Source organism: Cupressus sempervirens, chromosome 3 (assembly GCF_028749045.1).
Source record: "Cupressus sempervirens isolate cs-2001-9-10 chromosome 3, ASM2874904v1, whole genome shotgun sequence".
NCBI lineage: Eukaryota > Viridiplantae > Streptophyta > Pinopsida > Cupressales > Cupressaceae > Cupressus > Cupressus sempervirens.
Window position 1 is genome coordinate 85,795,183 of NC_143120.1, and position 21,924 is coordinate 85,817,106.

At 32.0% G+C, this 21,924-nt stretch overlaps 1 protein-coding gene across 5 annotated transcripts in view; it reads left to right on the plus strand.

The window, feature by feature from the left end:
• Positions 1-3,790, plus strand: part of LOC149564902 (succinate dehydrogenase [ubiquinone] flavoprotein subunit, mitochondrial) — a 141,012-nt gene extending 137,222 nt beyond the window's left edge. For all 5 annotated transcript variants that reach the window (XM_089818443.1, XM_089818441.1, XM_089818442.1 and 2 more), the window contains one exon: positions 3,371-3,790. In XM_089818443.1, coding sequence (XP_089674569.1) covers positions 3,371-3,473 — 103 coding nt within the window. In that variant the 3' untranslated portion in view covers positions 3,474-3,790. The remainder of the gene's footprint in view (positions 1-3,370) is intronic.
• The last annotated feature ends 18,134 nt before the right edge of the window (positions 3,791-21,924 follow it).

Below are 21,924 nucleotides of genomic sequence, written 5' to 3' on the forward strand. Positions count from 1 at the left end.
CATTACTTCTGTTATTGAAAAAACTAAAAATGAATTCTTTCATCCAGTTTTCCTGTGACATGTTGTTCAACTACACCTGATTTATTGTTTCCGGTTTCTACAGGCAACGACTACAAGAATCTGACTAAATAGAACAATGGAAAATAACTTGTCATTATTATAAACAATTTGAGTAGAACAGAGTAGTCAGCTTTTTCAGTAATTAACGTGTGTGATCATATCTAGTTGTAGAATTTGGTTTTCAAGTCTAAAATCTGAATAAACAGTCTCACTTTGAGCGATTGTTAGTTTCAACAACACAATAATAATTTGATTTCATGAACTCTTAGCTATTGTTCTTTTCACCATTTAATTTTTATCAAAATTCTCACAGTAACAACTTGTCTTATTCTTAAGTCAGCCTCACAAAATGCATATGCACAAGAGCCTTAACTACATCAGTACTAACAATCTACCTTTCTGACTCTTTAGTTTGTGAATTCTTTGTTTACAACAACTATGACTGTCACTTATAAACATGAAAAATAAGTACTTATTCTTAAGAGCACTTTGAGCAGTTAAGTTAATTTGCTATTTAACTTTGTTGCTTACATAATACAGGGATAACAACTATGTGCACAGGCGTCCATACACCCCATTTGTATAACTATTTTTTCCAATTTCACAGTGCCTACAGAATTACATATTAACTTAAAACATAGTACTTTAAAGAACATCGACACATTGAAAACCTCCTCACCCTGAAGATAATGTGACAATATTGCTACTTGTCACTTCTTTGGGCAAAATTTTGCTTCACGTATTAATCACACTTGCATATGCATTTTGATAGTGATGTGGAAACTTACTTGCCTGCTGTAACCAGACACATAAATAGCAGTAAAAAAAGTTTTAATATATATGAGATCTGTAAACTAGTTCATTCAACATAATGTAATAGAAATTTAGCTTCCTTACAGTATGTGCCTAATTAATTACTTTGAAATGAAGAAACTTGTGCAATCACAATGCTTACTATACATTGCTTTTCACTGTTTATTTCTATATAGTGATAATTGGCACAAACTTCCGAGCTGTTCAGCTCCCCAATTCAGAAGGCAGGGACTCCAGCTCACCAAGAGCTCTTGTTTCTTTTGTTCTGACTTGTCTCTGCGTATCCTTTTATTTGCCTGATTCTGTTCTATATTACCAATACTTGCAAACAGTAAATAAAATTTCCCTTTTATCCATAAGTTGTGTTAAAGTTTTAGTCAATTTGGATGTTTTTATCTTATATATATATATATATATATATATATATCATGAAGTATAATTATATATGTGATAAATTAATATTATAATAATATATATAACTATGGTTATATTTATTATATTTATATAATAATAATAGTATAAATATGTTATAATATTAATTATTAAATTAACAAATTGACATGTCCCTTAAAGGGTCATGTCTGTTCATGGCTTGTGCTTATTCATATGAGGAGAGCTGCTTTTGGAATGCACATACCATATATCATGGCAGTGCTTAGTACATCTGCAAGCGATCCTCATGAACTCAACAAGATGTTTCGGTTTCATACCATTATCAATGGCATTCAAATTGAATCTTAAAATAAATATAAGAATTTATTACTGATTATGCATATGCTCTATCATTGAATCAATATTTCTTTTTGAAAACTGATATCATTTGAATCTTACGCTACTATTTCCACAGTGGAAACAAAACAAAATATTTTCATTATCTACATATTAAAATCTGCATCTCTAAACCCGATGAACAATCTCTTGAATAACATTAAATTACACACAATCGATTCAAAACCGATTTGACAACTTGTAACCAATATTTGATGAATCCAATAAAGAATCATCCAAAGATGAAATCGATAACATTCCAATGTAAATAGATTCAAGTCAGGGCAGCTAACACACACCATTAATTAATGGTTAAACAGAACTATTGAAACATTCTCATCAATCAGAACTTTATTATGTGATTCTGTAAATTACAAACATTAAATCTGCATACCACACTCGTATATATATTGATCAGTATATTATTTTTGTCTTCGATGTTAATCTGTGTCTTGTATGATTGTCATGGTTTCATCACAAGTACCTCACAGCCTCCGTTATAATACATACAGCAATCTGAAACAACATCCAATGTCTTCTCCTTTTCTATCATCTGATCTTCCTCCCAGTCTGGCTCTGGTACCATGTTAGAGATCATAGATCAGATGTGGTATGATAGAGAGGGCTACTACTAATGATAGTATTGTAGTATGTGTTTTCTAACTGCAGACTCCTCTTATATTTATAAAAGAGTTAGAGAATAGACATGTCCCTTCATGGGACATGTTTGTTCATTGTCATAATTAAACTCTTATACGCACACACACATATCTTGATGTAATTTATCTGAGTAAAGCTACAAAACATCTACACCCCCTTGAGGTGAGGATGCTGCATCTAAGTATCTATGTGTTAAGTTTATTTTTTAACAAAAGCTATCTAAAGCATGCTATAACTTCCAATGATCTGTTCAATTCTATTCTCACAGTGGATCATTTTGTCTATCAAAAGAATCATCTTTTCCAGTATGCTATGAATACTTTTTTTTTTCAATCAAAAAAGGAAGAAAATAAATTCCATTAACACTGACCATAACCAACCAAGATCAAGAGATCTTTAAAGATCGTATAATTTGCGATAATGATAATAATGTGTTTGCAAATCCTATCCAGCTAAGGTAGTTGGCTTCTTTTAAATGATATGGCAATTGGTATAATCTTTCCTTATCCTATAGTAAATTTTCTCTTTTTCTGTTTTATACAATAAAACACTTTGACAACAGTACCATATTCTTATTGTACTTAAAATGGGCGGGGCTTGATTCAAGTTAATTTCTGTTATCTGGAATGAGCTACTTACATAGCTCACTTGGCCGTGAAAACTTGCCCTGAAAGTGTAAGTCTTTGAGTTCTTAATTACAAGCAAGTGATCAGTAAGTTAGTAGACCTAGATATTTTATTAGTTAAATTTTTATAATTTGGTTCAACATAAAAGCACCGGTTATAGTTGTGTAAACTTTTTTGTTAGAGAGTATGTAGCAATGCCAAATTTTCTCTTCTGATAAAACATTTCAAGTCATATTATCAATGTATCTGCTGCGGAAGGTTTCAAAAAAGTAGTATGTGCATATATGTCTGTACATATGTTGCCATATAAAATGCCTATTGAAATTTGGTTCTGTATGCGTTGATAGGTTTTATTAAGATAGTTAAGATAGCAAATATATGAAGAAGATTTAGTTGATGAATGTGGTAGCTGACCATAATCTCACGATTTTATATTCTTGCAGGTATTGGGAAAATGGGAAGGTTCGTTTGGCCTATAGGCCTGTCCATATGAACACTTTGGATGATGAGGTGGAAACATTTCCTCCAAAAGCTCGAGTATACTGACACGCAAATTACTTGCCTTATTTTACTTACAAAGGAGTTCCAAAATCCTTATTTGCAGATTTGATAACGCACATTTAAAAATGCTATTGTTTGATGAATAAATGTAAGTACATTATTTGCATTTACCATGCAATGGGGCTTTTCTGTATTTGCCATAGTTTACAGGTGATACAGAAAAATGAAAATGGGCCTCAGCCATGATTCACGAAGTGTAAATGGGAATCAATCTATTGATATCATTGAAGAATCAAAATCGATATCTTATTAATAGAGCTGTATGGTTCCTGAGTAATTTATAACTGAGATTGTACGATCAACTTTTCAGTGTTGAAACTAAATGATTCTACTATTCACTAATTGAATTTTATGCATGCAATAAAGAACATAACAGATGTCACCTCAAGTATAGTTGATAGAGTTATATTTAGTCTCGTTATTCTTCATACTTCGTTTATAATACATCAGTGTCGAACATGTTTCATGATCTGTATCATGTTAGTGATTAGTACAAGGCACATATATTTTTTCTACATGTAGTGAACAATACGAGACAGACTTATCAATTCCACACGGAGGTACAATACTCATTTCCTGAATTGATACAAAATGACACAAGCTAGGACTGGAATAGGTAGCTCTGGTTATGCTCTTGGTGGTGGTGGATAAGCTTATCGTTCTACTGATGTTGGGTCTAGGTCTGGAGTATTACAAAGTAATTGGTAAAGTACTTGCTTGTTATTAATAGTGATCAATAGATCAATATATACAAATGAATAAATGATATTTCCTTAGGAAACGATTGTGAAGAATATAAACATTCTATTCTAGCTAATAGTTAACTAGCAACTAACTAAATATTAGAAATATTCTAATATTTACAAAAGATTACAAATATATAACTATGAAATAATAATATATTATAATAGAAGCAATCTATTGTCATAATACTCTCACTTAATGGTTAATCTATCCATGACATCACATTGTTCTCTAAATTTGACAAACCTTTCTGGACCAAGAGGCTTGGTGAGAATGTCTGTAGTCTAATCCATTGTAGGAACATATTGCAAGTCTTCCCATCTTTCACTAGTTGTCGTATGTAGTTATAGTGGACATTGACATGCTTGGTTCATTCATGGAAGATTGGATTCCATTATAATTTGATAACGCCTTCGTTATTAACAAAGAAAATGGTCAGTCCTACTTGTGACATCTGCATATCCCCAAGCATTCGACAAAGCCAAACAACTTCACTACCTGCCTTAATTGTCTCTCTGTATTCAACTTCGGTGGAGGAGAGAGAAATCGCCCACTGCTTCTTATTGGTCCATGTGACAACACCAGATCTCAAATTGAACACATCCAAAAGTTGACTTTTTATCATCAACATAGCTTGCCGAATCTGAATTTGTAAAACTATCAATTTTAGGATTAGAACTCTAAGAGTAAATAAGTCCATAATCTATTGTGCTTTTCACATAATGAAGCACATGCTTTGCTGCCATCCAATGATCAACCTTAGGAGATGTCATAAAAGGTGTGATGTAGCTGACTGCAAAGCAAACATTAGGTCTAGTAGCAGAGAGGTAAATGAGGTTGCCTACTAGTTGCTTGCATGTAGTATCATCAATGGGAGGAGAATCAGACCTGGTTGATAGATTCTGACTTTTCTTAATGGGTGTAGATAAAGGCTTACAATCCTACATACAAAATTTGTCTAACAGAGCCCTGACATATTTGGATTGAGAAATGAATAGATCAAAAGATTGGTCCCAAACCTCAACACCTAGGCAATAATGCATGAGTCTGAAATTGGTCATATCAAAAGATTGGCAAAAACTTTGTTTGATGCCCTGAATCAAAGATGTTGATTTGACACTTACCAATTTTCATGTACCATGCTGAGGGGCCTGCTTCAAGCCATAGAGAGCTTTCACTTACATGAGAATCTGATGTTGTTTACTAGCAACCTTGAAACCAGGAGGTTGTGTCATGTAAACCTCTTCTTCTATGTCACCATTCATGAAAGCACTCTTGACGTCCATCTAATGGGCCTTCTAGCCAAATTGAGCTATCATGGCCAAGACTAATATGATAGAGCTCATCTTTGTTGTAGGAGCAATGGCCTCCTCATAATCAATGCCTTGATGCTGAGAAAAACCCTTTGCAACTAAACGAGCTTTGTACTTATCCAAAGTACCATTAGACTTGTATTTTATTTTGTAAATCCATTTGTAGCCAATAGGTTTGTTCCTTGGTGGAAGATCATAAACGATCTAGATGTGATTCTGTAGCAGACTTTGGTATTAGATTGCATGGCATTTTCCCACTCTTGAAATCCTTTAGCCTCTGAGTATGTTTGAGGTTCAAACACAATGTGAATCTTGGCCATAAGAGCAAAATTAATTGACTCTAGGTTTTCTCTTTTTCTGAGAAATTCTCCCATCGATGAGCTCATCATCTCAAAGATCAGCAAGTATCCTAGCGCACCACTTAGACCGGAGAGGAGAAGGACCAACATTAGCATTAGGAGATGCTCTATGATCAGGTTCCTCATCAGAGGAATCTAGTTCAAACTTAGGTAAAACATCTACAAATCTGGGTGATCTTGCAAGGGAAGTTAGAGGTGTCTGTATAGGAATCGTTGGTAGAGTTGGACTTGTAGTAGCCCTACCATCAAGTGTACTCGATGGAAGTTGAACTCCCAAATCATGAGCCTTCAGAGGCAGATTTGCTAGATCAAGAGCAAAAGAAATTGGCATGAATGGTCATCGTTGTTCATCAATGACTATCATGACTGTACATGAGACAATTTCTTAGTGTCGATCAAGCGATAGGCTTTGTGAAGACTACTGTATTTAGCAAGCATGAGTTTCTAACTCTTTGCATCCAACTTGGTGCACGATGCATTAGGGATCCAAACATAGGCAAGAGAGCCAAAAACCTTTAGGTGATTGATTTTGGGCTTGCTACTTGACCAGGGCTCTTCTAGAGTCATTACCTTTGACTGCCATAGTGGGTGATCAGTTAAAAAGATAGATTGCATTATTAATTGCTTCTACCCAAAACTTCTTCGGAACATGTTTGTTTTTGAGCATGGATCTAGCCATCTCGGTGATTGTTATGTTCCAATGTTCAACTACACTGTTCTGTTGTGGTTTGTGGGGCGTGGTTAACTAGCGCTTAACATAGAAGCTAGAAAATTTAGTAGAACAAAATTCCCCCCTCCCCACACCTACCCAACCCACTCATTATCTATCCTAAAAGCAATAATAAATTTTCTAGACTCTTTTTAACTAGAGGTTTAAAGTTTTGAAATATTATAAACACATTTGATTTCTTCTAAGAAAACATACCCACATCTTTCCTATTGAAATCATCAACAAACAACAGAAAACATCTAGACCCAAGAACATGAGTAGCCGCAGGGTTGCATATATTGACATGAGCAAGTTGAAGTACCTAAGAAGCACACCATGAATCACCAATAGCAAAAGGTGTGTGATGTTGCTTCCCAGCTTGACATGCATCACAAACTCTAATATGAGTCCAAATCTTTGGCAAACCAAGGACAAGCTCTTCTCGAGCAAGCTAAGAAAGATAATGCACATTTAAAAGTCCATACGGTTGATGCCAAAGTGAGCTGACAAAAATTGTCAAGCAACCATAGCTAGGTCCCGAGAATCACCATAATCAACAAGCCTGAAAAGACCATGATCCTCAAAGCTAACTGCAACAACAAACTTAGTATCCCTATCAGTGATGGTGCACTAATGAGCACTAAAGGTGATAACAATTGTGGAGTGTCGCAACATATGAATGACTAAGAGTAGATTGAGTTCAATCCCTGGAACATAGTACAAATTGAGGAATATGAGATTCCTCCCAACATACTGTATCTGAATGTTGCCTTGTCAACAACAATGTACTCTTCCCCATCATAAAAAATAGTCAAATTTGAAAAAGGTTGGTAGTCAGTGAACCAGTCTCTATAGTGGGTGAAATGACTAGAGGCCACTTGAATTGATGCACTAGCCAGACAAATTGACATGATCTATAGGTCTTTTAGCCATGAAGGTGTAAAAAACAAATTTTGTTTTCTTAGTGTGCTCTATGTTGTTCGCTTTGTGTTGCGAACTAGATTGCATAGCTTGGGTAGCTAAGCATTTCCAACATTCAACCTTCATGTGACCATACTTGTAGCAGTAGTTGCATTAAATGTTCTTTTTCTTGGAGCTTTCTGATTTTGGAGCAAAAGACTTCGTTGAGAAGAATGTTGTGAATGAGACTTGCCTTTATCCTTTTGAAAGGATTTAATAGCAAAGGCTTTCTCTATGGAGGTGGAGCTAGAAATGCTACCGAATTGCTATTTCCACTAGTCTTGTTGAAGCAAAAGTGTGCCAAGATATGTGAACTTCATATCAACACCAGTAGAAGTGATGTTGAAAGTCTAGATAAAATGCTCGTAGGACTTGGGTAAACATTTGAGGGTTATTACCACAATGTCCTCTTCCTTCATCTTGTGTCCAATGGCAAGCAACTGATCATGGATATCCTAAATTTGAGTTAGGTGTTCTTGGAGTGATTTCCGCTCATCCATGACAATAGAAAACAAAGAGTTCTTGAGAAAGAAGGTCTTGCTTTTGTCTGAATTCTCATGTAGTTTCTTGAGATGCTCCCATATCTCGACATCTAACTTGCTGGATGGAATGTGGGGGAGTTGATAATCGACTACTAATAATTTAAGAAGCATCACCACGTCTTGATTATTATGATCCCATGTATTTTGATTAGTACCAGCTATAGTCGGACGTTGTGTAACACCCAGAACAATCTAATCAGTATTCCAATATTTAAAGATTGTTAGCATTCGCTGCTTCCATGTGACATAATTCTGACCATCGAATTTTGAATTTCTCATGAGCAGAATATTTGTCAGAGATGCCAAAAAATGTGAAAATCTATGAAGGTATGTACTTCAAGGCAAAAAATTGGAAGACCTAGAAAAACTGAAGAGATGCCCAATAGAGAGCTCTAAAAACCTTGAAGGAATATGTTGTTAGATTTTGGATCTGCTGGCTCAAAAATAGAGGCACAATATTCGAGGCACCAACCAAAACGGATGACAACTCAGTTGAGCTCTCAAAAAACCCATCAAGATTTTATAATTTTTTTTGATTTGTTATCTAAAATTAGGGTTTCAAAAAAAACTACTTGAACTGCAAAAAACCTTCAAAACAATGGCAGATATGCAGAAAAAAGATTGTTGTTGGGTGTGGATATGAGATTGAGGGTTTGAGAAAGTCTTGATGCCTTTAATAGAGCAAAAAGAAGTGAAAAACAACCATTGTTTTTTCAAAAAAAAAAGGAAAGAAACTTGATCATGTGAGCAGATGCTTGTCTGCAAAAAATAGCGCCTAGAAGAGTCATTTTTGCAGAAGAAACAAAGCTCGACTGAAGTCACATTTTCACAAAAAAACCAGGGTAGAAATTGTTTGCGATTTTGTAGAGAAAAATGCAAGTAGGGAGGGTCGTGCGAGCTATTGAAGAAAGCCACAAAGTTGTGTGGGTTGCAAAAAAAAGAGCTGTCTAGTAGTGTCGACACCTAGAAAAAATTCAATTCAGGATTTTCAAATCACATCCCCAAAAAGGATGCATGGTAAAAAAATCATTTAAAAAAATAAGAATTTTTTTTTCCAAAAAAATAAAAGATTTTTTTTAGTATTTGCTCTGATACCATATTACACAGTAATTGGTACAATACTTGCTTGTTATTAATAGTGATCAACATATCAATATATACAAATGGATAAATAGTGGTTCCTTATGAAACAATCATAAAGAGTAGAAGCATTCTATTCTAGCTAATAGTTAACTGACAACTAACTAAATATTAGAAACATTTTAATATTTACAATAGATTACAAATAGATAACCATCAAATAACAATATAAGCTATCTATTATTGTAATACAGATTTGTTGGATCTAATACTAGTCTTGTAGGGTATGGTGTAGGATCTACTTCTGCATATCAATTGCTTTCTCACAACAATTGCCGGTGCATCAACACAATAGACAATATCCACTACTTTCAATTAGAGGTGGCCTGCACTATCTATACCTTTACTACATTTATTCTATTGGCTATCGATCTGGTGATCTAGAAATGGGTGCACTTAGTTAGGGCTTTACTATAGGACCTGGAATTGCCCTTGCTTATAACATCTAAAGTAAGTAGCATGAAAGTTGTTGTCAATGAGAAAACACAACCCTTTTAACATGGAGCTCTATAAACTAGCTCATGGTTTTTTTCTTTCCCTAAAAATGGATATATGACCAGTGGTTATCTTTTTGTACAACAAAAATGTATTGTTGATTTAAGTTTGGGCTTCGTTAAAATATGACTCTTTTATGATAATAGCAGTAATAATCAAATATAAGATGATACAAAATTATGCTAGTGACAGTTGAAATGGGAGCCCAGAGAAGGGGAGCTAATCCTAGCAGCCACACATACATTCATTTTGCAATAACTTGACAAATTAGATAGCACTAGAACTTGCATCCATCATCGTGCCTAATTCAAATACACAACATGGAAGCAATAACTGTAAACACTATCTTCATCAATCAAAATCAGATTACCCGCTTCACAAGAATACAATCCAGTAAAAGGTAGTTTACAATCTTGTTAATTTCACATCTCTCTTACACAAAACTACTCTTCTTGTCTATAATCATATAACTCAAAATCCTTACAATGCTGATTTCTTAGTCTTGTGTCAAAACAAAAGCATTATTTGTCCAAGGAATGGAATCTTAAAAAAATGTATGTCTAAGTTAGGACCTAGCTTCTTGTAGGCTTGTGCTATACTCCCATTGATGATTATGTGGCTTTCTGGAAAACTGCTAGCTCCCTTGTGCTCATTAGGGGCTTTTTTTTGTGGTTTATCATGGTAAGTGAGTATTAGAACAATGCCACAAAGACAGAAGAAAGATAATTGATGTAGGGGTAATGCCTTCCATTTATTTCCATCCAAATGAACCTAACGAGGAATAAATACTATCATGTAGGCCATCACTATGTACTATGTACACAAGTCTAAGAATATTTGTGGAAACCATCACTAGTTATGACTGTAATGTATACCAAGATGCCATAAATCAACCTTAACAAAAAAATCTCAAGCTATATAAGATAATGCTAAGAGAACCGAAGTAGGCTTGGCCTTTGGAAGGAGTAGGAAGATGCCTAAAGATGATCTGCCATATAAGATAATGCCAAGAGAACTGAAGTAAAGGCTTGTAGCTACAAGGTTGCATAGGGCCAGGGATACTAGGGTAGTACAGGTACAATTAAGACTATTTTTTAGAATAGGGGATAGGGGTACTTGGGTATGTCTAAATTTTTCTAAATTAAAATTTAGTATTTTATAGAAAATATGAAATTATGAGTCATGACAATGGTTTTTCAAAATAAGAACAATAATAAAGTTTGCACATGTAATGCATTGTTTTTTGTTTCAGATTTTCTATATCTTTGTAATAATAATATATGATAAATGTTTAGATGAAGGAAGACTTTAAACATGGACAAAAATATCATAAATTATATAACAATGACATATTGCAAATGATAAACTTTTGACTTGAACAGTGATAAAGTTTAATGTTAATCAACATTGTATCAAAGTTTCAAACCGATTATATATGTATTGAAATAAGCTTGATAAACAACAAGCTGATACACAAATAATAAACAAAAAACAAAATCAGAAATCATAATCAAGATCCTTAGCTATGATGCTCCTCACTGAGTACTTGGTACTTGAGTACATGGGTATGCATACCAAGGGTGTGGGTATGCGTACCTTGCAACCTAGCTTGTAGGCCTTTGCAAGGAGCAGTGAGATGCCTAGAGAAGATGTGTCACATGTTCCATATGCTATCATTGAACGAAGCTTACAAAGTCCCTCAACATAGTCTTGAGAATTTGTAACTGCTAACATCAACATACAACTGATGTCACCTTGATTACAATAGTCAACATGATGTGGAATCGTAATTGCCCTTTCCCAGAGCCAATGAAATAAGTCAAACAATTGGCTGAAGAGCATATGCCACTAGGGACAAAATAAATTGATTAAATTTCTTAAGAATTAATAATTATTCTGTTCACCAATCTAAATGCATAACTTGACACTAGAATTTGATGCAAACTTGATGTTGTTGAAACTCTAGTGATGTGATTTGAAGAAGTTCTTAAAAACAAGTAATAACTTGAAAAGTAACCAAACAAAATAGTTATCTTGTAGCACAATGCATAGATCTTATGGTTTATCTAGCTACACTTATGAGTGCCTCAACATCAATATCTGTAGTGGCCTATAAATTTCGTAGCACATGTCACGAAAGCATAAATTTTTATAAAGCAACATATAGTCCTTGTAGAAATAATACTTAGGTTCTAAGATAGAATACATAGCTCATTTGGCATTTTCTGTAGTAGTATTTTTTCATCAAAGACTATCTTGTAGAAAATAGATTTAATCCTATAAAGATTTGAAGGTATCCTATAGCACAAGGGTATGAGTTTAATAAAACCTTGTAACCTCTCTATATCAGCACTTTGAGAAACAAGTTGATATAAGCTACCAAGTGAAGAACACAACAAACCAAAGGAAACTTGAAAATATAACCTAGAGGCTAGTAGTATATTTACTGTCTTTTTGACCTCTGTGAATAGCCCCAAGAAGCTTTCAGCTTTGTGAAATTTGATATTTTAAAACACGATATACAATTTGTTGGCTTGTTTGACAACATTTTGACAACGTGCAACTAGCACTTGCACCTTAAAATTAAGGGTGCATGAGTTGAGCATATATATATACACAATGGTGTCACTGTGTTGAGTTTATTACATAATGTCACATCTTGTTTAAAAAGAAGGGCCCACTCACCTTCAAACTACTTGTCTTTGTTATATTTATATTTATACAATTTAATTGTTTGAATATTTTTATATATTTAAATTCAAGTACAAATTTTTAGATCAATTTATGTGTTTTATTTTTTATGAATTGTATAATTGATGTGTATAAATGCTTGAAAGAAAATCATACTATTTTTAATATTAAAATACTTGTACTTACCTTAGATAATAAATCATATATTTTTATTTAAGGGAAGAGCCTACAACACAATAGTAACTTGTAAGCCTCTTTTGTGGGAGGTTTTAGATTTAAGTCTTTTAACAAATAATAATAATAATAAATCTAAGTTTTGGCCCATTATCTATAAAAATAAGTGAACACCAAACTATAACTGCACAATTGGTACAATTTTATTATTATAAGAAAATGGAGATTTATAGAATAGTAAGTTCCCCTTAATGAACATTTATCTCAATTTCAATGAGTTATAATAAAATTCATCCTTAAATCATTTATCTTACCCCTCTCTTTTACCTTTCACCCTTGTCAATCTATATTTCGTTTCCTCCACTTCTCTTTGATATACTCTGTCTATCTATAGCCTCAAATATCTTTATTATTATATTTTCTCATCTCTCTCATGTCCTCTTCCCTCTACATTTATTTTCTCTCTCTCTCCTACTCTTTGTCCCCCAAGCCTATATGTGCGTATATATTTGCATCTCCATCCTTATTTATCTATTATTCTTCCATACATACATTTGTGTGTATCCTACTATTTCTTTATCTCTCAAAACTCTTGTAACTCTCTCTCTAATAAATATTTTTCTTATACAATTAAAATTTTGGTGAAAACAAATATTTATCAATCACTAAAAAAAAGATGGTATTATTTGTAAAATATTATGCATTAAAAAGTATCATTTGGTACAAATACTTATGTATGAAATTTTACTTTTAACTTAGCTTAGGAAAATTGGCATATTAAGATGAAAACTTAAAAAATATAATAAATAAAGTATGATGAATATTGAATGTTTCTAATAGAAGACTAGTTTTCTACATAAAACCAGTAAGATGTAAATGATTGACAAAATCATTCTTCTACATAAAACCAATAAGATGTAAATGATTGACAAAATTATTATTATCTTGACTATTAAGATGTTTAATGTGTACGTTTCTCATTTAAATGACAATCAACTAATTTCTTGACTAATTTCTTCTAAATTGATTTTCTTTGCTCTTATTTAAAAATGTAATAAATAATAGAAAATAATATAGATCGAAAAATTAGAAAAATGTAAAAAACTAATCTTGTCATTTTACAATTAATTATTCAAAAATATTTCTAGTTTAAGTTATTAAAAAAATATTTCTATTACAAATTATTAAAAAATTAAATGTTTAATTATTCTTTTTTGCTACAACCAGTTACATTTTATAATTTCACGCATTCAACTATTTTTTAAGCATTTAGTTTTCATTTACATAGATTTTTTTTGAACTCCATAGATTTTAATTTATCAATAACTTTTATTTACATCATTTTTTTAAAAATAGGTAAAAGGCCAAAGCCCTTGATTAAATAAATAGAAATTACAACTAATCTTGTTCAAATGGAGCAATAGTTTCAGATCATTTGGCTAGACATTGTTTCTGTCTTACAACATTTCCATATTTAACCTCACGAGATAGCTTCTTTAATCAAGATCCTTGCTACAAGCTTTCCAAAATTTAGGTACAAGTTAGATTATATCCATTCCTCACTCAGTGATATATTGTAATCATATTGCATGATAAACCTTGCAAAACTAAATAAACTTGGCTAAGAACCTTGTTAGTGACAAAGAGGTGAATCCATAGGCTATCTTTAGTGGTTATAAATTATCATTTCTTATTTGGGAAAAATCATTTGAAAATGTCTCTTATTTTTTAAAAATGTGCCTTCTTATATCTTGTTTAATTTACCACAGATCTTCCTTATGTTTAACATTAGATTGCATAATGTGCGTAGAGAGAGTGATGTTTGCTTTGTAGTTTTACAACCTTTGTTTTGTTGTGTTTTGAATAAGCTACTAAGAGTGTATCATAATTTATTATAGATTCATTATTTTATTGTCTAATTTTTTGAGAATTGAATTATATTTTTTCTATGTTCTGAATTGGTCATTACCTTTTGAATTTGGTTATTTTCTATTTAAAGTTAGTTGCTAGTTTACACTAGAGATTGATAGTAAATCGAGAATAGTGATCCATGAAGTCAAATACTCTTAAAATCAATATGGGAATCTTTTTTGAACATTCTGATAGTTGCCACATATTCAAATGATTAAAATAGGACTAAAAACATCTTCTCTCCATTTCCCTTATATTGATTTTTTCTAATCTCCCAGATATACTATATTTCAGCCATGAGTTTAATTAGTGATTTGTATTCTTAATGTACCATTTAGATGTACTCATTTTGGATTTATTAGTCCTAGGATTCATAGTTCATTTCTTTGAAATCTTGTTCTATATCATTAGAAGTTTCCTTGATTATCCCTAAGTTTGTATTCAACTGGGAAGCCTTCTTTAATGTAGAAACTTTGTAGATTTTTATTTTCATAGAATTATGTTGTGCATTTTTGTTAAAGTCACACTTACTATTTATTTATGATGCATCCCTAATTTAGGGCTTCAGAAAACTTCTATTCTTTTTCCTTACTCCATCTTAGTTACGTCTTGCTGTGAGAAGAATATTGTGAATGACTTAACTATATTAATTGCTCTTATAAAGAGTCATTGTTTCAAAGAACCCTAATAAGGCCAGTTAATGTGTTAACATATTGTTCTGTCTACTTAATGTCATTTATAAAGCACCAACAAATAAATACCAGAATGTAGAAATAACTAGGCTAATTTTAAAAAAAAAAAATGCATCTTTTTCTCATCTTTTTCTTAATTCTAAAGATCTACATTAATGATTTCAGGCAAAAAACCAAAGATAATTAACTATCAGTTCACCATTCTTCTAAAACAAGAATGACCCAGATGAAGAAAGTGTCTATATATTAATTAGATTTGAGTAATTACAAACTTATTTACATACTAAATTGAGACAAGGGGCAGGAGAAAGTGAAGAACCAAAAAGGGAACGATAATGAGATATGAAAAGGAGCAAAAAGGGACAAGAGGATGAAAGTGAACACTAGACAACACCCAAAAACTAACATTCTAAGGAGCTAGATTATATAGATAAAGAGAACACACAAAATCACAAATAGAGGAGAGAGCCAAAACAAAAGCTCTCAAAGGAAAATCTTTTGTAAATTACAATAGTTTGTTAATTTAAAATCTTAAATACTATAGATTCTAATTTTCAAATAAAAATAATCAAGGAACATTCAATATTCTCGAGCTTTTTAATTGTGTGCACATTTGAATTTGTCTATTCAGTTAAAAATATTCTTTAATTACATCTTTTAAATTGAATTACTACTTATTTATCTATCAATATCTTTACTTCATATTTTTATTTTAATTGATCTACTCTAACATGTTGTTTTTACACAACATGCTACTTTAAAATGCTTGTTGAATAAAACAAACTTGAAAAGAAAAGCTGTGGACATATAACATCAATATATATATATATATATATATATATATATATATATATATATATATATTCATCCTCTTTTGTAAAAGTATATAATATCCTGAATAACATCATTTAAGATTACTACCGCTAAAGGTAATTAAGACTCACTATCATTGCAATAAAATATTCTTGACGAACACCCCATAAATGTCCATGTATAGTTTTAAAGGAGTTGTAATGATTTTCAAATATAGTAAGGAAATAAAGTATACAACATTTATGGCATGCCCAAAACTAGGGCAAAAACACACCAACAAATTGTTTTTTAAAAGGTAATAACAACTATGTTAACACACATACTAATGTGAAATATGTTGCAAAAGGATGTCAACAAGACAAGGTTAGTTTTTGAGTCACAAGGTCTAGGAAACAATTGAGTTTACATTGACATGAGGCTAAAAAGTCGGTATTCCAACATACTACATGGGTACAAAACCCTAAGTTTTAGTACTACAAGAAAACTTAGTTCGTGTTGATTAAGTCAATTGATTAACTATAGTTTTCAAGTTTAGGAAGGTTTGACATCATGTTCGGGGAACATTTGATTAGTAACAAAGTTAAGTTAGGTTTGATTTGATACCTTTACACTAATTCATAGTACTAGTTCAATCCCCTAGGTATACAAATTTGCACATGTAGGTTAACCTACCAATACCTTAATACTTGGTCTCAGTTATTAACATAACCTACTAGAACTAATAAAAAATATTAAATATTCTTCATTAAATAATTTACAAAATACAATCTATCTTCTATCATAGTTGCCTCATCTCATTAGTTATATAGTCAATTCTAACTCATAATACATCCTGATCCACTAACAACCTTCTAAAGAAAAAAATCTAATTAAATTTAAATGCACAATATCCCAATATTATATTCATCACATAGATTTATAATCCAACATAAACTACTAACATTAGATGTCTAACTAAGCTACTCTCATTCCTACCCATTACTTAACTACTACGATAATGTTATCTATTAGCAGCTAATACTAACCTTTAATATAATAAATTTAAAACCCCAATACACATTGATATCTTACATGACATCAAATCCCTCTTATTAAAATCCTACACCACAATTAAATTATAAGGCAATACCAATCACCACTAATAAACATTACTACCTTAACAAGACTTTTTCCTTTACTAACTAAATATCCTAACTACAAACACTTAATTACTATCATAATATTCTATTAATCAAACTGATCTTAATTAAAAATAAAATAAGCTAAACTAAATTAATAATAAACTAAACTAACTTAATAATAAACTAAAATAAATTAATGATAAACTAAACACCTACCTATAGCTACCCAACCACCTTAGGCTACTTGCCACTACCCAAACCCACACCCTTTGGCACACTTATCCAAGTCTAGGCACTGCTCAAGGGGACTGTAATGTCCCCCCTATGTTGGTACACTTGGGAGGTGCATGAGACAAGAGAGGAGTCAGATTTTTAAAAAGGAGTTGAAGCTATGGGAGTGGGCTCCAACTTGAGAAGAGTATGATGCCAAGTTTAAATTTAAGTTTTACTTTTACCTCCCTCTTGGCATGATGTACCTAGCTTGGGTGAAGATTATGTGAGGTGGGGGTGGGGCTCACAAGGTGTCCAATTCCCCTCCATCATATTTATTTATTTATGTTATTTACTTTGTTAAAGTCCTCCTCCCACTTGTAAAGGGAATAAAGGGGAATAGGAGGAGTTAATGCATTGTTGAGGGGAACAGTTTTTAAAAAAAGAATTTTGAATAATATTTTAACCAAGGCTTCTTTTAATATTTAAGATATTTATTAGAGGCATAATGGGAACATTATGTGCACTTTTGTGGGGAGAATTTGTATTCTGCCCATACATTTTCTAGCATTGTGTAGGTGCATATTTTGGTATTTTTTTGTCAACATATATTTTTCTCCCTCAAATTTTGTGTTATCTCATGGGTTTAATCACATGGTTATTTATATTTTCCTTGAGGGTTTAAGAGGTGATTTAATGTAGTTTTCCATTTTTTTAAATTAGGACTATAGTCTATTGTTTAACCATTGGATTTTCTAGTTAAGTAAAGTGCAATATAGGATGAATGTATGAATTTGAACATAAAATTTGAACATGAACTTTTAGAAAAAGTATTCAAACTCTAATTTAGATTTCTTCATGAAATGCCATGATCCTATTAATGTCAGTCATTATTACTTTCATTATTGGAATTCAAGTCTTCAAGATATAATTTATGGAACAATTAACCTTTGCTGTCTATGCTATCTTAATGCATTGAAAGATAATAATTGAATTGAAATCACATGAAACATTGCCACATAAAATATATCTTTTTCATAATGCAACTTCATTTCTATTGTCAAATTATGAAATTTACAACATATGATCAATTTCATAGATCTTCATCAAGTTACAACTCCATCCTCAAAATATGGATGCAAAATACAATAGGAGGTATTACAATGGAGAAGTCTCCAACACAAATGCCTCAAGAATACCATCAATGCTCCAAATTCAAGTTCTCTCTATCATAAGTATTAAAAACCTATCCAAAATCTGCAAATACACATAAAACCAACCATGGAGAGCTCACCTCTCATCCTAGGTCTCAAGGAGAGAACCCACTGGCTAGGAGAATCAATAACCAATGGGTGAAAACAAAGTTCAATTACAACAACATATAACCAAAAAAAAACACCCACCCATGACAAAGGTGTGAAGGTGGACTACCATGCAGGAGATTACCAAATGTAAAAAATACAAAAAACATGCCCTATTCAAAGCTAGAATTCACATACAATTTCCATACTTTCTTCTCCTTATCTTCCCCAAAGAAAGATCAATAACATTGATATGCAAGGGCCCATACACCTTGCATTTCTTCCCTCTTCTCTCCATGAGTAAAGAATCTACATTTCCATGGAGTCCAACTAACCCCTTCCCCCACACTTTTCCATTTCTTCCCTATTCAAGGATGATTAATGTCATTACACCATTCACAAATCCCCCATAAAAAACAAAAGAAAAAAAAGAACAAAATAAGAATGAAATCAAGCCAAAATATCATCCCCTTACATTACAACAACAAAAAATACATGTAGCACATATGCAAGAGAATGAAATAACATACTAACCTATTTGCAAAAAAGAACAATAATTACATGGAAATGGAGGTGACTAACCTTTACAAGTGCTATGGTAAAATGGTATTTGAGAAGAGCCCAATCCCTTTTGCTTCCTTCAATCCAAACCATATGTATCTAAAAGTAGAGAGTAGTTGAACACCCTCTAAATCCTCAAAGGGCCTCTAAAAAGGTCTCCAAATCCTTCCCACCCACCAACATTAAATTCAGAATTGACCCCTGAGTCCTTTGGCTTTCACTTGTCCCCTATCATAAATGCAAGATTGGAAAGGAGTGTGGGTTTGGGGAAAGGTCAAGGGTTCACTCAATTTTTGCAACATGTGGGAAATGAGATATTAAAACAGTCACCAAGGCCACTAGGGGGTTCTAATAGTGTTATAAATGTCCCTAACCCATACCCCTAACCTTAGGTACTTAGATTTCACAAGAATTAATGGACGCTAGGACCACTTTTTGGCCTCTAGAAGTGACTAAATACAAGTATCTTTAATCAACGGGGTTTAATTAGGTTCCTAATAAGCCAGTGAGGTTCAGGGTTACATTGCCAACCTTAGAAGAGTATCGTTACGCATACACATGACATGCATCTCGTGACACTATAAAATCACATTACACAACATTTGACATATCACTAATTACATATGAATACACCTAATACATGCATACAAATTATGATCACAAATTAAATCACTTAACAAAAAGGTTCAAATATCTTCATTAGATTCAACCTTGGCTTTACAGTTTGCACATATGGTTGGTTACTAAGTCTTCGAGAATTTTTATGGTAATTTCCTACACAGTCAATTTGAATATCACTAGCTCGATAAAATCACATGTTTATGTAAATCAAATTGCATAATAAATTGACTGAACATTCTACATTATCATTGTAATAAATTTTCCATTTCTGCACTTGATAAACATATTTGATTGCACAATCAAAATACCATAACATATTCATCAATTCAAATTAAAATACTAAAATAATCATCATAATGCAGGCATATACCTAAAACATCATAAACATCATCAATAGAGCATAATGAACTATATGAATGAATATAACCTAGTCATCAAGGTACCATAAATACATCATCATCATAAGGTGAAACACTTCATAGCATCATTAATACAAATCAATGTTTAAACAATTAAACAATGTAGTAAGTCTTGCATCACAGAGTATCAAAACATGAACATATCAACTAATCTCAATTTCCATTAGGACACCTAAAACAGAAAACCTTAGTTCATATCCATCATCATAATCATCTAAGTCCATAACTTTCTATCACATAGTTATGCCGATGTATCCTAGAAAACACACACGATGTTAATGATTTAAACCATAATTTTGAGTAACCGAATAACTCATCTTAATACAGAAGTATAACATCTTGTACACGATACCCTAACAACCTTAACACATCACAATGTACATATAATATTTAAAGTTAAGCTCCTTAAGGGAACTTCTAGTGAGTTGATAGTCTTTGTCTTCAAATTTCTAATGATTTATAAGAAGGTAAGTATTAAATTAGATAATGACAACAATTTCATCAAATCATTTATGTAAGATAGCCATAATTTATCATAATATTCTCTACATGGTTTCTAGAAAGAAAAACATCATTTCCCTTACCATTGTCTTGTCATGTTCATATATCCATCCAAATCTCCTATAAAGGATTTAAAAAATAAATTCATATTTAAATAAGTACATATGGTGAGGGGTCTTACAATTTAAAACCTATTTAGTAGGACATCTGATAAATAGTTTTTTGTTGACTGATAGGAACAGTTTGATTTATGATAAAATTAATAAAGTTTGAAATAGATGATCAAATTGTTAGAATAAGGAATAATTTCTACTGCACATGTGGCAACTCAAGTTTGAGTTGTTGGAAACAAGAGTCTAGTTTAATTTTACTTATATCATAAAGTTCTATTTTTAACAAATGACTAATTGTAGATCTTTCTCTTATATCTAGTTAGTTGTTTAGAGTAGTCCACTTGTCCATTATGCGTATGAATGTTACAAAAAGAAAAATAATAAGTCCAAAAAAAAAGAAATATGAGAGTAATTTTGTGAATAATGAAGATAAAATAAGTGACAACCTTCATGATTTAAATTTGTTTGTCTCTAATTATCCTCTTTTAGCCAAATCAAGTGATTGTAATGATTGGTTTACATTTCATGTCATAGAAATTGGTTCAAAAATTTCAAGAGAAAGATGATGGTAGAAAGATCTATTTAGGAAATAATAGGTCACATTATGTAAAAGGATGTGGTGATATAAGTCTACAAATACCTAATGGCCATGTAAAACAACTTTCTAATGTTATGTAAGTCCCATAAATTAAGAAGAACTTGATTTTAGTTTCAACAATTGTTGATCAAGGTCTAAAAGTTGAATTCTTGAAGATAGGTTGTCAAGTTAAAGATATGGAAATACACAATAATGTGATTGTTGAAGGAATCTAGATGGGAGGTTTGTATAAAATTGATGCAAAAATGGAAAGTCATCATGCAATGACTGCTACATGTGTATCTACTGAAGAGATTGACATAACAGGTATGATCATTTAAATTTAAAAGATGCAATTTCTCTACAAAGAAAATATATGGTGCAAGGTCTTCCAATATTTAAGGATGAACAAATCAGTAATGATGGATGTACAGTAGGAAAAAAACATAGAAATTAATTTCCAATAAGA